Here is a 13,498-nt window from a genome sequence, read left to right on the forward strand (position 1 = left end):
TGTCTTACACCACAGAACATACTGGGATCTCACTTAGAGCCTGCCTTACACCACAGAATATACTGGGATCTCACCTAGAGTCTGCCCTACACCACAGGACGTACTGGGATCTCACTTAGAGCCTGCCTTACACCACAGAATATACTGGGATCTCACCTAGAGTCTGCCCTACGTCACAGGATGTACTGGGATCTCACTTAGAGCCTGCCTTACACCACAGAATATACTGGGATCTCACCTAGAGCCTGTCTTACACCACAGAACATACTGGGATCTCACCTAGAGCCTGTCTTACGCCACAGAATATACTGGGATCTCACCTAGAGCCTGTCTTACACCACAGAACATACTGGGATCTCACCTAGAGCCTGTCTTACACCACAGAACATACTGGGATCTCACCTAGAGCCTGCCCTACGCCACAGGAGATCACTGATCGTAAGAGGTGAGACACTGAACTGAAGCAGCTCTCCCACACAGAGTATTACATCCATTTCTTCCAGGTAACAAGCACCGTCTCCTCAAACGTCTGCTTAAGTGGGCGGAGTCAGTGAGGCTGAATATGAGGTGGGTGGAGTCAGGATCCAGCTTCACCCAGTATCACCGGCAATCAATGTCTCACATTTGATGGAACGAGGAATTCTCTCTCTAATTTGGAAAGACAGAATCACTCCACATAGTGACAGAAGGTTCAGTACTTTTTCAGAACAAAAGCAAAATAGCTGTCAGATTCCACAGGCAAGCAAAGTATAACTAACCTACTGGAAAGATCAGATATATAATCATATTTGCAGTGTTTGTAATTAATTACCCACAGAGGTCTCAAACAGGGAAGCTTTCTTAATAACAGTAACAGACCCCCAAAGTTCATTATTAATCAAATTATATTAGAACATTTTTACAATAAAATTATTATTATTATAACAGTATGAACTGTTATGCCCGTATTGTGCATCTTTTACATGGTCCTGCTCTTTTTCTCTACCCGGCCTTTGTGTTTCGTTCCTCCTCTTGTTTGTTGTTTTTTCTACACAGCTACTGCAGTTCAGCACACACCTTTCTTCATTTCCTCTCCTTATTTGTGTTCTCAGACATTCCTCTACACCTCTGTGATGAAATTCCCCCCTCCTAAAATGGTGGTGATCTTCACGCCAGGATGAGTATTACATGTATATTCCAGAGTATTCCATGATGAGTATTACATGTATATTCCAGAGTATTCCAGGATGAGTATTACATGTATATTCCAGAGTATTCCAGGATGAGTATTACATGTATATTCCAGAGTATTCCAGGATGAGTATTACATGTATATTCCAGAGTATTCCAGGATGAGTATATTCCAGAGTATTCCAGGATGAGTATTACATGTATATTCCAGAGCTTGTGGAACTTGGAGAATGAAGAAATGAACAGTTGGAGTTCTTCACTGGGGTCTTGGGTTCAAGTCCCTATCTGAGTGGAGTTTCCATGTTCTCCCCGTGTCTGCGTGGGTTTCCTCCGGGATCTCCGGTTTCCTCCCACAGTCCAAAAACATGGAGGTTATGTAAATTGGCAGTCAACAAAAAAAAATTCTCCCTGAGTATGTGTCTTTGTCTCTATGTTCAATAAAAAGTAGTGTCTGTGTCTGTGTGCGTGCGTGTGTGTGTGCTTGTATGCCCAGTGGTGGATGGTGCTCTGCCACTAGGGTCTGTCCTCTCTCCCCTTCCTGCACCCCATTCAGTCCCCCAGGGGGCTGTGGCTTCCAGTAGAGAGTACGCTGTGCGCAATTGGCTGCCGCTTCTCGCCGGTGTGTGTGTGATTGATTGTCTGTGACTTGTACCTGTGTTAAATTGTAAAGCGCCTTGGGAATCTGGAAAGGCGCTATATAAATCGAACATTCATTCATTCATTCATTCTAATGTGTATGTAGCAATACCAAAAATGTCATCAATATATCTCAAACATTATAATGGTACAAGTGTATTTCTCAATGAATTCAACAAAGAGGTTGGCATGAGATCCACATTGTAGTCCCCATACTGACTCCTCCTATTTGTGAGTAGTACCTGGAGTCAAAAGTGAAGCAGTTCAGATTCAACACAAGTTCAGCTGGCCTTAAGAGAATCTCTGTAGGAGGATCTTCTCAGATGTCACATCAAACAAATGTTTTAAAGCTCTCAAACCTTCTTCATTAGGGATGACAGTGTACAGACTTTTAATATCCAGTGAAAAACACAAGAGTTGGCAGGTAGTGTTTGTCCTTTCGGGCGTTCAAGGATTTCTAGAAAATGTGATGAGGTTTAATATATGTTCCTTAAGGGTTGAACAATAGGTTGAAAAATGTCATCCAAAAACTGGGATATAATTTCTGTAGGGCAAGACCAGACGATGATACAACGGGACCTCCAAGATTATTGTCTGCATTAATTTTTGGGAGAAGATAGAAATGGCTGCAGTTAGGAATATCTACAATAAGATTGTGTGCTGTTGTGACGCACTCATACAAGCACACACTGTATTAATGCACACTGTTGTTTCAATGTGTTATTACTGGTGCTAGAGGCAGTCCTAGGTGTCCCGGGTGGGTGTGTGTTGTGTACGGAGAGTGAGGTGTGTGTTGTGTATGGAGAGTGTGTTGTGTTTGGAGAATGTTTTGTGTATAGAGAGAGTGTATTGTGTTTGGAGAGTGTGTAGGGGAAGAAGTGTGTGGGCGTGGCCTTCAGAAGACCCTCCCTCTTCCTGCTCTTCACTGGTTCCACTGATGTTCACCCTTAGGCTGCTGTCCAAAATGTAATCCCGGTTCTTCACTCGCTCCTCCATCATGGTTGTGATTAGAGTGCAGCCAATAAAGAAGTGGACCATCTTGTCTCTCTTCCGAACCAGTGATCTGGATGTTGATAGGCTCAGGAGCCATCCAAGCCCATGTCATCATCATCAGCTCCAATCAAAGCCTCTGGGGACAGTTCCTTACTGGCCGCAGATGATGTCACTGTCGGTCCATTCATAAAAGCGTCGATGAGAAGCTGCTGGATCCGTGTGTTCCAGAAATCAAACCACCCATAAGCTTCTGTTTGAAGGCTGTTTGGAATTAACAGATTATCCACTTCCAATTATGAACGTGTCAAAGTGATTGTCCATCGTAATCAACACTGTATGCTGCAGGTTAGATTGAACCCTGCAGTAATAGTTCTGTAAAACAAACATACAAGTTCACCTCATAGCGTCTCTCTACATCCATATTTCAGCTTACATCATGATTTATTGATGTTTTTCTCATCCTGGGAACATTTCACTGTCAGTAGACATCAAGCACTGTGCCATCTGCTGACAGTAAAATAGCTTTTTTCCCAAATCTACTTTAATGGTTTAAATGCACTTCAGAAAAAGGAACATATTTTGTACATCTGACACTTTGACAGTTTGACAACAGACATTTATCTCTTATTACAGATCGACTCCAGAGCGTCATGGTCTCTGGTAATTCTATAAATAAAGCTTCAATCACTGATAAGTGTCTAAAGTGACAGACAGTATTGCATTATGGGAAGACATGTACCTAGCATATTAATCCATTGTACACACTATTTGCTGGCTGACATCATTCTTGCTTTGAAACACTTTCATAAATTTTTCTTCATATAGGAATATGACAAGTGTAACCCCCTTGAACGGTGTGATAAATATCACTGCACTGATGTGTCCTGACCACTAGAGAGCAGTATAGTTGAGAAAGACATCAAGTTAGTTCCTCGTGCACTCATGGCCAAATAAACCATTGATTATGCTCGTGTCCTTCATCCGCCCGGGACACGTCTCGTTTACAGCACGAGTGTCCTGTTCATGTCCTTGATCCTGCCAGTCCTCAGACATCTTTACCACCCAGGTGTTGGGAGTTAGCTGGTAGATTTATTCAGTTGTGCGCAGGACAACACTCGACTGCGTAAGTGCTGCGTGCGTCTGCGTTCAAAGCTGTGATGGAGGTGGTCGGTCAGGATAGTGTGTCCTGGCTGCTGAGTGATGTTCTCCTGTGATCCGGACACACAGTAACCACCAGAAGACCCAGATCTGAAACCGTACTACTCTCAGTCGCTAACGGCATCCGAACAAAACCTCCTTGCCATACGAGGCCCTAAAACTCTTTGCCAAAACTTGTCGTTTACCCGCATTCATCATTTCATAGGGGCGTGACCCTCGACAAATCTTTCCCAAGATGCTGGTTGAAAATAAACTCCATCAAACAGGTAAAGTGTTCTTGTCCAAAATGACTGCGGTATATCAATCGCTGACGTCAATGTCACGCCAACCTCGAGACAGCAAACGAAAGCTGATTTAATTTATTAAGACAGAAAGATGCAAATACTGTAATCCCTTAATCAGTATTCATCTTTCGTTTGAAAGCTCTTTATTAGAGAATTGATGGCTCTTCAGAACTGAAATCTGCTTATTCTCTCTCTCTCTCCCTCTCCCATCACGAGCTGACAATCATCAACTCCGCGATCGTTCCTGGTCTCCTCCTCCTCCTCAAGAAATCACCCTGACGACAAGGAAAAGGGGGCGGGGCCCCCAACTCCCCGGGGACCTAGCACGCGCGAGCTTCATAATGAGCCGATGACCTGGAAGCACTGGACGGGAGAGCCGACGGTCCACGTGGACGCAGTTGCCGGGGCAGCAGGGAGACAAACCGCATCACACATTCCAGTGAAGCCACTGGCAGCGCTCGTTATTCCGCGCGCGCCCCTCCGGACTTTCACCGTGTAAGCGAATCTCCAACACGGCCGGTTAATTACTGCTGCGGCGCGGCGGGCCGGAGACGGGTGCTTAATTTACAGCTGAACCGGGCCCGGGTGGGATCGGCGTTCTCGCAATGACAGACTGTGAAATGATCTTTTTAAAACACAGAGGGGCTGGTGCTCCATCTGGTCCCTGTTTGACAGAGTGGTAAATTAGGATTATTGATTATGGCTGAGCACTTAGATGTGCGAAGCTGGGACCGCTCATCTCGGCAGCGGATCAAAGTCATTAAAACGCCCGTGTCGCTCGGAGCGGTGCGCCTCTCCAGAACCGCTGTCGTCCTGCGCAGGAAACCCACCCAGAACCGCCCCCCCCCTCCCCAAGCCGTTTTCATATCAGCTTCAGCTCCCTGACAACTGTTGCTGTTTCTGTAAACATCATTGTGTTTACAGAAACGCATGTATTCATTATTTTATGCCCATTGTTGTGTGTTTTATTATTATGTTTTATTGTTTTCCAGGCAGGTTACGGTTTATTAGCTACGATGAAAACAATCAGATGCTTGTAATCCAGAAATTTTGCTTCTACATGACAGACATGACATGGTTTCTGAGTGGAATAATGAATTTACGCTTGCAAATATAAAATCTGATAAGCTTTTGGGCTCAGACAAAAGCTTCAGTCACACACACACACACACACACAGAGCACAGGATTGGGCATTGGTAACTGGTAGAAGATCTGACAACCCAAACATGCTAAACTGTGTAGTCCTTTGATGTTCCAGAAGATGCACTTCCACATGACCAACAGGTTGGTGTTCCAGCGTGGTGTTCTAGGGTGGTGTTCTAGGGTGGTGTTCCAGCGTGGTGTTCTAGGGTGGTGTTCCAGCGTGGTGTTCCAGCGTGGTGTTCTAGGGTGGTGTTCCACGGTGGTGTTCCAGCATGGTGTTCCACGGTGGTGTTCCAGCGTGGTGTTCTAGGGTGGTGTTCCACGGTGGTGTTCTAGGGTGGTGTTCCAGCGTGGTGTTCTAGGGTGGTGTTCCACCCCTGGGGTCTGTTGAACTAAGACAGCGTTTGCACTCCTTCATCCTTATCCTGCAGTAGACATTGACAAGAACCTGCCTAGAACCTTCTGCAGCGTAAGCACCAGAGAGGTCTTGAACTCTGCAATAAAAGATTCCCGTTAATTGATAACGGAGCTTTAGGGATGCTCTTCCTGTCTCTGTCTCTCAAACCCACCACATCATTAGCAGATGTGTCATTCAGAGCTCACAGAGCACGGGTCTATGGGAGTCCTCCCCAGGTCAAAGGTCAGCAGTGCTCTGTTATACACAAGCGCCACGTGGACACCTCTACCTCTATACAGTCCGTGTACTATTGACTGAGGTTTCTCATTTAGCTTTTATAGATGAATGAACGTATTGTTCACACCAGTTGTGTGTGTGAGAGAGTGTGTGTGTCGAACCAATGACAGAAGAAACATGGGTAATGGGAAGAAGTATTTTTAATATGTATGTAGCATTATGCTGTACTGACCATATTTTTATGTTTGCTTTTTTGAAATGTTTGTTCCTGCTCAGACTCCGTAAGAACATTCCACCCTGTTCACTTTCATGACTCTAGTCATTTATTTGACAAAACAAGTATTCCTTTTACATGTCAAATACATACAGGCTATTGCATGGACATATTGCTTATCATTTCATATTGTTTATGATATGTTCACGTTAAGAATGTCAACAAACCCGCTCGTTAAAGACGGAGCTGACCGCACAAACGAGAAACATTTAAGACTTTGATTGATTTTGTTTTTCTAACATTTTTAATGGATCATAAATGCCACCACATCAATGTACAAGCAGCTTATATAGTTATTATGCTGATATTGTGTTGATTGAGTTGAGGCAAGTCAAGACCAGTAATCACTTTGATCTCTGACCAGCTCAAAATTGTAACCCTCTGAAGTCTCATGGGAAGTTATTCTGTGTGGCGTTATTAAGGTAACGCTGATGCTAATATAAAATAACATACTGCAATAATGGAACAGCGAGCTTTTAGGTGGTGTCTAGGGAAGCTGGGTCTGAACTCCATTGGTTGGGTGGTAACTAGGGAAGCTGGGTCTGAACTCCATTGGTTGCGTGGTAACTAGGGAAGCTGGGTCTGAACTCCATTGGTTGCGTGGTAACTAGGGAAGCTGGGTCTGAACTCCATTGGTTGGGTGGTAACTAGGGAAGCTGGGTCTGAACGCCATTGGTTGGGGGACACTTGGTCTGAACTCTACCGTCTGAGTGGTAACTTGGGTAAGAACCCACTCACCGACATCGGTGCTGAATGAACAACGACTTTCCATGGACTGACGGACTGAAGTACAGTTGAGCGTGTTGTTTTCAAGCCGTGCCCTGACTCCTTAAAGCTGAGACACTGGGAACCTGCAGGAGGTATATGGGAGGAGCCCACCCCTCCCCCCACGTCTTCCTGAGAGTGGCCTAATCTACTGTCATAGTGAAGCATTACAGGTCATCTTATTAACAAAACTGATGGACTCCACATATGACATACATACAGGTTTCTTTATATTGCATTTATTGCGGTAATACTGAGGTAATGGGTCTATGAACCTCTATCTTCATGGTGCTTTCTAGACCTGTTTTCTAGATACATATCAAGACTAGTCCTAGTCTAACCAAGTCCTAATGCATTAGTGTAAAACTGGCTGTAAAAAAAAACTCCTAAATCCTCACCTGAGTTAAACGCAAGTGATATCAAATCAATGTGTAATGCACCACTGTGTTCAATTACAGTTTAAATTACAGTTTAATTGCACATCTGCATTTCTCGTGGTCATAAGTGAGAGTATTGTGACCCGTTCTGTTCACTGTGTGTCCTCATCAAGGCCATGACGGTTATCCCTACACAGACAGGTTATTGTTTTCATCGATGGCCTGATTGTACTGTTCCTGAAGCCTTGCAGGTGATCTGTAGTAATCACCATGGTGATCTGTAGTAATGAGCGTGGTGATCTGTAGTAATCAACATTGTGATCTGTAGTAATCACCATGGTGATCTAGAGTAATCAGCATGATGATCTGCAGTAATCAGCATGATGTTTAGTGTATTAGTGTATTTGAAAAGAGAGAGACGCCCAACGAAAAGGGAAAGGAGAGCCAAGTTTTAGCGTAACTACTATTGTAAGCGAGCTAAAGAGCTTTCAGAGCCACAGTAAAGCACTCTGAAGATTAGGGTTAGAAATTGAGACACACAATTGAGACACATGATCGAAAGGCAATGAGCAAAGCCCGACGTTTGATTGGTCAGGCTTGAGTTTAAGGCGAAACTTGAAAAACAGGCGGGGAGGTGGGGTGAAGAGGCGGGGCTGAATTAAACTCCACCCCTCCCTCAGCCATCATCTTCATTTCCAAGGATGACAGACAGATTTAGGTCCCGGTTTGACAGGCTGCTTAGATTTTTTGTGTGTGTGTGTAAATGTCTTCATGTGACAGAAATATTTATTTTTAGGTGAGAAGACTTTGTTTTGTGTTATTGCTGGAGCGGTTGTGTCACGTGTATGGAACAAGCTGCCTGTGTGAACACAAGGGACGAGGTTTGCAGGATATATTAACCAATCACAGACTCCAAACCAAAACAATGTTGGGTTTCTACAGTAACATCCTTCATCACACCCTTACACACAAACACAGCCTGAAATAAATAAAGATCTCCACGCTTTCATTTTCACCATTTGATTCGTTCACTGTGGGACTCAATGGCCTGTTGGCCACAACACTGGACACGTGTACAGGAGTCGAAAAAAGCGTCAGAACTCTGTGGGTGGTGAAGTTGGCAGTAGCCAATCCACCATAGAGGACACTTCAGTCAGGTCTCTCCACCCTCATGCAATCCATCATGGTTCCATGGAGGTGGTACCACTCACCTCCGATGTCAGAGAAGACAGCAGATCCGGGGTGTTGGGGGAGTTTGACTGGGGTGGTGGGGGGTGGGGTGGGGGGTGGTGGGGGCAGATCAGGACAGGAAACCAAAGGCAGGTTCAGACACCAGAGAACAGACGACCACAAACGACAGGTGGAGAGTGGTCTCCAAGGAGAGAATCGAAAGCAGCAGACCAGCAGCAACAATACTTCACCAAGAGGAAGTGGGGATCGAACGGGGAAGCGAACAGACACAGGTGCTCTGGAGACGATGAAGGAGGGGGGCGTGGCTGCTCAATGGGCGGGGCTTGTTCGGGGATTCCGGGAGAAGAGTGGTCTGCAGCAGTGACAATCACGAGCGGGTGAGAACGCATCCGCCCGTTTCGAACGCGTCAACTGCAGGATGTGAAGAGAGCTCTGCAGATCGGGCTGGAGTTCTGTAGCTTTCGGAAAAAGACGAGCGGTTCTTTCAGTTTGTTCATTTTTTGCTCTTTTCTTTTTTCGTTTTTTGGGCAAGACTGACTTCCCTCGTTCCCCCGAGCACAGCTCTCTTCAAGCCGAAAAACGTAAAAGTTAAACAAAAGTTAAAAGCTCTTTGTGTGAAATAAAAAAAGTCATGGCAAACCAAAGCGACGCGAACCACGGACGCCTTCGAGTTCCAAGTGTCATTTCTTCAATAAATCACTTTTCTATTAATAATCTTTCATCACTGGTAACTTTGCATCTCACGTTCACTTCACCATCGTTACATTTGCTGCATTTGATCACTTTTTCCCCTCCCCCAGAGGCCTCCAATCAGGTTTCAGGACAGGGAGCGGGGCGGGGTCACCTCCGAGCCACAGTCCGATGGGCATGAGGGCTCAGGCGTTGGCCTCCAGAAGCTCCAGGAAGAGCTTGTGCATGGGCACACGGCCGCCCTGCTTGATGCTGCTGAAGTTCTGAATGGCCTTGACGGCGGTCTGGCGGAGGAGGGGCAGGGTCATGATCAGCTTCCCCGCCCGCCGGGGGTCGTCGGGGTGGCGGGCGCGCTCGTAGTCCTGCAGGGCCTCGTGCACGCAGTCCCGCAGTCTCTGCACGCCGTCCGCGTCCTCGATGTGCATGGAGTCTGTTGGGGGGGGGGGGGGGGGGGAAGGAATGAGAATGATAGAACGGGATAGAGTGCGGGAAGGTGCGGGAGGGGTTGGGTACCTGCGTTTGCGAGGGCGATGGCCTTGAGCGTGACGAACTCCTCCCTCTCCAGACCCATGGACCTGTACTTGCGCACCAGATGCAGGATGCAGCCGTGCAGGTCCAGCAGGCCGGCCACCTTGGCCTGGGCAGCGTCCATCACGTAGTCCTCGGCGAACACCAGATGGTCCTGCGCGCCCAGCGAGCGGAACACCACCCGCAGGACCAAGATCTCCATCCAGGCGCTCTGGAGCAGACGCATCTGGTCCGGCAGGGACAGGCTGGAGAACCCTGCGTGGAGAACAGAGGTGCGTATGTGTGTGTGTGTGTGGGAGTGTTGGTTTCTCTGTGCATCCTTCCAGTAATTAACGATGCAGATGATGGATTCAGTGATGATGAGAACAGAAGAGGAGATGAAGCACATCGGTGTTCTCCATCAGCAACGAGAACCATCCAACTACCCCTCCCCCTCTCTCCGTCTGTCTCTGCCCCCCCCACCCGTGTGTCCTTCGCTGTCCCTCTCTGTCTCTCTCTCCATCTCTCTCGTCCTGTGTGAGTGACGTTATCTGCAGTCCCGCACGCGTGCGCTGGCCGTCCCGCGACCTGCAGCTGCGCGCGAGGGATCGATCCGCGGGACTAAATTCGGCGTGCGGGAGGCTGAGGGGGCGTGGCCCACAAAGCCCCTGCGTGGCTGGGTATTGACGTCCAGCGGTCCTGGTAACAGCACCACTCCGCCTCGGGTGACGCCCTGTCGTTCAAGGGAACAAAAACACCACCGCGCAAACAAAGGCGACCCTCCCCACACAAAGACCCGGACGGCCCGTCCCCGTTCGATCGGCTCTTTTACGGGCCACAGAATCAGGAACGCTGAGTGGAGGAGAGAGAGGACAGCGTTGCTCTTCAGCCCTGAACACTGCCATATATCCAATTTGACCCGTGTCTCAAAAACAGCGTGTGTCAGTCAAACAACGTGCAGTCATACACACGCAGGCGCTACGGAAATACCCCGAAGGTGGGAGGTGGAGTGTGTGTGTGTGTGTGTGTGTGTGTGTGTGTGTGTGTAGTGCTCAGGGTTTTGTGTTGGATAACTCCAGTAAGCTGGTAGCAAAAATGTCTCTCTCTGCCATCATACACACATATACACATACACACACATGCACACACACACACACAGACACACACACACTAAAAAAGATGAGTATGGGTCACCAGTGTCTCAGCATCTACACTGTAGATGGTAAATCGAATGCTTCAAATCCCATCAGTGTCATTCTGATGCCAAATACAACAGATGTGTGTGTATGTCTACAAAATTTTAAAGGATCTAGTTTAAAGGATCTTTTTGCTTATGTAAATAAACAATATTTATTTATTGTGTCATAATACAAACATATGGCCACACCACAAATGAAAAAACAAATGGAAACATATTAGCAAAAAGGAACATGTTTAGAGTCCACACTGTACTAGGTACACCACACTGTACTGGGTACACCACACTGTACTGAGTGAACTGCAGTGTACTGGGTACACCACACTGTACTGGGTACACTACACTGTACTAAGTTAACTGCACTGTACTGGGTAAACCACACTGTACTGAGTACGTCACACTGTACTGGGTAGACCACACTGTACTGGGTACACTCCACTGTAGTGGATATACCATTCTGTACTGGGTAGACCACAGGCTGTAGATCATGTTTCAGTATTTTTTGTAGGGATATGGTGACTATTAGGGACTGAGGGATTGCTCAACCTGTACTCACACCTCCACACACTCAACCTGTACTCACACCTCCACACACTCAACCTGTGTTCACACCTCCACACACTCAACCTGTGTTCACACCTCCACACACTCAACCTGTACTCACACCTCCACACACTCAACCTGTACTCACACCTTCACACACTCAACCTGTACTCACACCTCCACACACTCAACCTGTACTCACACCTCCACACACTCAACCTGTACTCACACCTCCACACACTCAACCTGTACTTACTTACACCTCCACACTCAACCTGTACTCACACCTCCACACACTCAACCTGTACTCACACCTCCACACACTCAACCTGTACTCACACCTCCACACACTCAACCTGTGTTCACACCTCCACACACTCAACCTGTACTTACTTACACCTCCACACACTCAACCTGTACTCACACCTCCACACACTCAACCTGTACTCACACCTCCACACACTCAACCTGTGTTCACACCTCCACACACTCAACCTGTACTCACACCTCCACACACTCAACCTGTGTTCACACCTCCACACACTCAACCTGTGTTCACACCTCCACACACTCAACCTGTGTTCACACCTCCACACACTCAACCTGTGTTCACACCTCCACACACTCAACCTGTGTTCACACCTCCACACACTCAACCTGTGCTCACACCTCCACACACTCAACCTGTACTTACTTACACCTCCACACACTCAACCTGTGTTCACACCTCCACACACTCAACCTGTACTCACACCTCCACACACTCAACCTGTACTCACACCTCCACACACTCAACCTGTACTCACACCTCCACACACTCAACCTGTACTCACACCTCCACACACTCAACCTGTACTCACACCTCCACACACTCAACCTGTACTCACACCTCCACACACTCAACCTGTACTCACACCTCCACACACTCAACCTGTACTCACACCTCCACACACTCAACCTGTACCCACACCTCCACACACTCAACCTGTACCCACACCTCCACACACTCAACCTGTACCCACACCTCCACACACTCAACCTGTACCCACACCTCCACACTCAACCTGTACCCACACCTCCACACACTCAACCTGTACCCACACCTCCACACTCAACCTGTACTCACACCTCCACACTCAACCTGTACTCACACCTCCACACTCAACCTGTACTCACACCTCCATACACTCAAACTGTACTCACACCTCCCCACTCAACCTGTACTCACACCTCCACACACTCAACCTGTACTCACACCTCCACACACTCAACCTGTACTCACACCTCCACACACTCAACCTGTACTCACACCTCCACACACTCAACCTGTACTCACACCTCCACACACTCAACCTGTACTCACACCTCCACACACTCAACCTGTACTCACACCTCCACACACTCAACCTGTACTCACACCTCCACACACTCAACCTGTACTCACACCTCCACACACTCAACCTGTACCCACACCTCCACACACTCAACCTGTACCCACACCTCCACACACTCAACCTGTACCCACACCTCCACACACTCAACCTGTACTCACACCTCCACACACTCAACCTGTACTCACACCTCCACACACTCAACCTGTACTCACACCTCCACACACTCAACCTGTACCCACACCTCCACACACTCAACCTGTACTCACACCTCCACACACTCAACCTGTACTCACACCTCCACACACTCAACCTGTACTCACACCTCCACACACTCAACCTGTACTCACACCTCCACACTCAACCTGTACTCACACCTCCATACACTCAACCTGTACTCACACCTCCACACACTCAACCTGTACTCACACCTCCACACTCAACCTGTACTCACACCTCCACACACTCAACCTGTACCCACACCTCCACACTCAACCTGTACTCACACCTCCACACACTCAACCTGTACCCACACCTCCACAC

General features: G+C 47.5%; 1 protein-coding gene across 4 annotated transcripts in view; it reads right to left on the reverse strand.

Moving 5' to 3' along the window:
* Positions 1–8,744: 8,744 nt before the first annotated feature.
* Positions 8,745–13,498, reverse strand: part of esrrgb (estrogen-related receptor gamma b) — a 15,981-nt gene continuing 11,227 nt past the window's right edge. For all 4 annotated transcript variants that reach the window (XM_077016490.1, XM_077016489.1, XM_077016491.1 and 1 more), the window contains 2 exons: positions 9,830–10,099; positions 8,745–9,746 (listed from right to left, as the gene is read on the reverse strand). In XM_077016490.1, coding sequence (XP_076872605.1) covers positions 9,502–9,746; positions 9,830–10,099 — 515 coding nt within the window. In that variant the 3' untranslated portion in view covers positions 8,745–9,501. The remainder of the gene's footprint in view (positions 9,747–9,829; positions 10,100–13,498) is intronic.

Source organism: Brachyhypopomus gauderio, chromosome 9 (genome assembly GCF_052324685.1).
Source record: "Brachyhypopomus gauderio isolate BG-103 chromosome 9, BGAUD_0.2, whole genome shotgun sequence".
Classification (NCBI taxonomy): Eukaryota; Metazoa; Chordata; class Actinopteri; order Gymnotiformes; family Hypopomidae; genus Brachyhypopomus; species Brachyhypopomus gauderio.